Raw genomic sequence first — 4266 nt, forward strand, 5'->3', positions numbered from 1 at the left:
GAAATAAGCTTGCTGGTAAGGAAGTTCCCCTCTCATGACTAAATTTAAAAGTTTAAAATGTTAACAAGCAACATTTAATTCAAAAACTAAATATCTACATCGATTGAACTTCGACACAATACCAATATTGGGGAAATTAGAAAAGAAAAACGTGTATGTCAGGTGTTTTTGCATGACATCTTACATATATATATACATTACAAGGGCTGAGCTCTTATGCATTCAATTTCGATTTCGATTAGCTGAGCTCTTCTTTTCTGTAACTTCTATTGAATTGAATTGAATTGTTAGATTATTCATTTACCTAGTTCCTTAGCACGAACATTCAATGAATATGAATTCATATGTCACAAAACCCTTGACTAACCGCGTAAACAGCCTTAGCCTTCCTCGGTACAGTTTGTCAACAACAACTTCGAGCCCAGGAAAGTGGAGATTGCAGGGTCCACATGACTCGCATGCCCAAGGGATCAGAGAAAAACCTGATTTCTGCTGCGCCCATCTGAAGATCGATTCCGTTAAGCGTCTGGGTCTTACACCATCCAAGACACACAGAGAGCACAGCAGATTAATGATTGAAGCTAAGGCGTACGAAGCCAATAGATCCGTTAAGGGTCTGGGTTTTACACCATCCAAGACAGACAGAGAGCACAGCGGATTAATGATTGAAGCTAAGGCGTACGAAGGCAATAGATCAGATAACATTGTACATCAATTGCTTCTGCAGCAAGAAGAAGATGAAAGCGAATCTTCTGCTCAGAGATTGAAGATTGCCTTTTACTTTGCTACTTGGTGGGCTCTCAATGTGGTTTTCAATATCTACAACAAGAAAGTCCTCAATGTCTTCCCATACCCATGGTTAACCTCCACCCTATCCCTCGCTGCTGGTTCAGCCATCATGCTCGCTACCTGGGCAACCAGAGTGGTGGAGGCTCCGGAAACTGATCTCCAGTTCTGGAAGGCTTTGATCCCTGTAAGTTGTAACCCCCTCATCTCTCTACTCATTAATTGCTTGAATTTTTAACATTGGAGGTTGGTGCTAAATTGCTATTTATAACAAACAAAAAATATATATATGTTTGGTACAGGTTGCCATTGCGCACACCATAGGACACGTAGCAGCCACAGTGAGCATGTCGAAGGTTGCTGTTTCCTTCACCCACGTCATCAAGAGCGCAGAACCAGCGTTTAGTATAGTCGTGTCACGGTGCCTCCTGGGACAACATTTTCCACTGCCTGTCTACCTGTCTCTGTTACCCATCGTAGGGGGCTGTTCTCTCGCTGCGGCCACGGAGCTCAATTTCAACCTTATAGGTAAGTTGTTAATTGGTTTCAGCAAAACTCGCACACAAATCTTATTAATTCATAGCGTTTCGCTCTGGCCTGCATAATTAAGCTGAGCAAAGAGGATTGACTGAAAATGTTTGCATAATTGCAGGATTTATGGGTGCCATGATATCCAACCTCGCATTTGTATTCCGAAACATATTCTCCAAGAAAGGCATGGAGGGGAAGGGGAAGTCAGTGGGGGGAATGAACTACTATGCATGTCTCTCTATGCTCTCGCTGGCTATTTTAACACCCTTTGCATTTGCTGTGGAGGGTCCCAGGCTGTGGGCCACGGGATGGCACAATGCTCTGCACACCATTGGACCTCAATTTGCATGGTAAACTCACTTATATTCTATGTTTTCTTTTTCCTTCCCTTCCCTCACATGACATGACATTACATTATATGCGAAATGTAGCCGATAGTTTCTCTGGCACCGTAATATTTTGATCATTCTTCTAACCAACCATTGACTTGACTTTACCAGGTGGGTTGTTGCTCAAAGTGTGTTCTACCATCTGTACAACCAAGTTTCATACATGTCCCTCAACGAAATATCGCCATTAACATTCAGCATAGGCAACACAATGAAAAGGGTTTCCGTGATTGTTTCATCCATCATTATCTTTCACACACCACTCAACCCCATCAGCGCTGTAGGGGCAACTGTGGCCATTTTGGGGACATTCCTCTATTCACAGGTATCATATTATGTATATATTCTTCTTAATCATGCATATTTTATCCTGGTAAATGGAAAACAATCATAAGACTTATTAACTTCAATTTCCATTTGCAGGCAAAGCAATGAGGGAGTTGATATAAAAAGACAATGCTTTTTTCGAAATGAGGTCATTTCCACGATGGACTCACAGGTTTCAAAATGAGATGGAAGGACGTCCAAGTCCAATGAGGTCATTTCCACGGTGGACTTCAAGTTTCTGTGAGGCCATTTCTTTGATTGTGAGGTCATTTCCATGTTCGACTCCATTGTGACCCTTGTGTTGTCCTCACAGATGTTCCAAATGTGCCCCTTGCGTTGTCCTCACATATGTTCCAAATTTCCATGGTGGATTTCATTTTTTCTTAATTATAATATTATTTTTTTTATTAACTTTGATGTTTTTGGAGAAAATGACTTTTAATATTGCGAAAATATTATTATGATTTTAATAATAATGTGTTTTTTTCCTGTTCAGTTTCATTAATATATACTACAAGTTTTATCAATTTACGTATAAAAATTTAAATAAAAATAAAAAATTATTATTTTCATAATAATAATACTGTTAATTTTATTTTTTATTCAATTTTTTAAAATCCGAATATTATTTTTATGATAAATATACTTTCTTATTTGTAAATTTATTATATAAAAATGTATTTATATTAATAATAATGCAATTTAATTATAATTTTAAGTGAAACTAAATTAATAAATTTATATTTAATAAAAGACACAGGTTAAAATAATTAATAATGTACATTGAAATATTAGAAAAATATATACAACAAAAACATAAAAAATTTAAAAGAAATTAAGGATTAATCCTATTTAAATAAAATATAAAATAAAATAGCTTAACCATAATTGATATTTTATAAAATAAAATAGCTTAATGATAATTGATATCTTATAAAAATGGATATTTGACAGCTTAATGATAACTGAGATTGAAATGCCATTATGTTTTCAAGAATTCTATATGATTACTTTATATTGAGGGAGATGACACACAATAATTAATATTGATTTATATTACTTATTATTCTTTATTTATTGTTTTAACAATGAGTATATTTTTAGATTTAATGAGGGAAAAATAATTAGTGCAATGATGCTAATTAAATGGTTGATAGATATTAATAAACATTAATCCATGATAGAAATAAAAAACATTTAAATTATGATATCTCTTACATTATAAAAGTAAATAATAATAATAACTAAATTATAACTTCATTAGTTATTATTAATTACAAAAATGTTTCATAAATATGTAGTAAAGATTAAATCCTTATCATCCATCTATTAGTCATTGATAAATAACTAAAATTATGGAATCTCTATTTCAAAATAGACACATGTAATAATAATAATAATAATAATAATAATTAAGTATAAAACATATTTTTTATTTGTAAATAGACTTTCTGACAATATTGTGGACCACTACTATGAGTTATCAATGCTACATGCCAAAAAAACCATAACTCAAGTTGTAATAAAAATCTTATATGTATGTAAGTAAATGTAGACAAAGTGGTTGAGGAGGGCTATAAACTTCCTCAGCGCCCTTGTATGATTCCCCAAAATAACCTGCTTAGCTTTTATTGATTAGGCGTAGGCGACCCCCAACAAGTTTTCACTTTGTACATCTTGGCTCTTGCTTAGTCATTGGATCATTACTTTAGAAGAAGAAACAATCTCGTGTGTGTGTGTGTGTGTGTGTGTTAAAAGGGTTATAACTATATTTGACATAAATATCAAGTCTCTATCTTGACTAGTAGTAAATATTTCATGGATATTTTGATGTAAAATGCTTACCATGTACCAATTGATAATTTATAGTTAAATTAAAGGATATGTGTCATTCCCTCATTGCTTGTCATAAATTTGATATGTGACATTTAAAAAATATTAATAACAAAATAAAATTCAGTGTGGATCACCGATAAAATATTTCATTATATATATATATATATATAGAGAGAGAGAGAGAGAGAGAGAGAGAGAGAGGTGCTTCCAAGACAAAGGAGACCTGTATATATTATATAAAGCAATTGAAAAAATAAATAAAAAATCTTATGTTTTTAAGAATTCTATATGATTACTTTATATTGAGGGAGATGACACACAATAAATAATATTGATTATATTACTTTTTATTATTAATTGATTGTTTTACCAATAAGCATATTTTTACATTTAATGA

At 33.1% G+C, this 4266-nt stretch overlaps 1 protein-coding gene across 1 annotated transcript; it reads left to right on the top strand.

Moving 5' to 3' along the window:
- The first annotated feature begins 212 nt into the window (after positions 1–212).
- On the top strand, positions 213–2399 carry LOC149191399 (glucose-6-phosphate/phosphate translocator 2, chloroplastic-like). Its single transcript, XM_089404207.1, has 5 exons — positions 213–973; positions 1089–1314; positions 1439–1667; positions 1818–2031; positions 2130–2399. The coding sequence occupies exons 1-5, from the start codon at positions 329–331 to the stop codon at positions 2139–2141; spliced, it is 1326 nt and encodes a 441-aa protein (XP_089260333.1). The 5' UTR covers positions 213–328; the 3' UTR covers positions 2142–2399.
- Positions 2400–4266: the final 1867 nt, after the last annotated feature.

This window comes from Pinus tabuliformis, chromosome 2_2, assembly GCF_031772625.1.
Source record: "Pinus tabuliformis cultivar Carrire ecotype Pingquan chromosome 2_2, CPIR1, whole genome shotgun sequence".
NCBI classification, from domain to species: domain Eukaryota; kingdom Viridiplantae; phylum Streptophyta; class Pinopsida; order Pinales; family Pinaceae; genus Pinus; species Pinus tabuliformis.

Excerpts from the sequence above, each read along its gene's own strand:
- LOC149191399 (XM_089404207.1), top strand. The coding sequence starts at position 329 with ATGAATATGAATTCATATGTCACAAAACCCTTGACTAACCGCGTAAAC. Across the intron at positions 1,315-1,438 it reads GCTCAATTTCAACCTTATAG|GATTTATGGGTGCCATGATA; the intron begins GTAAGTTGTTAA and ends GCATAATTGCAG. Across the intron at positions 1,668-1,817 it reads ATTGGACCTCAATTTGCATG|GTGGGTTGTTGCTCAAAGTG; the intron begins GTAAACTCACTT and ends TGACTTTACCAG.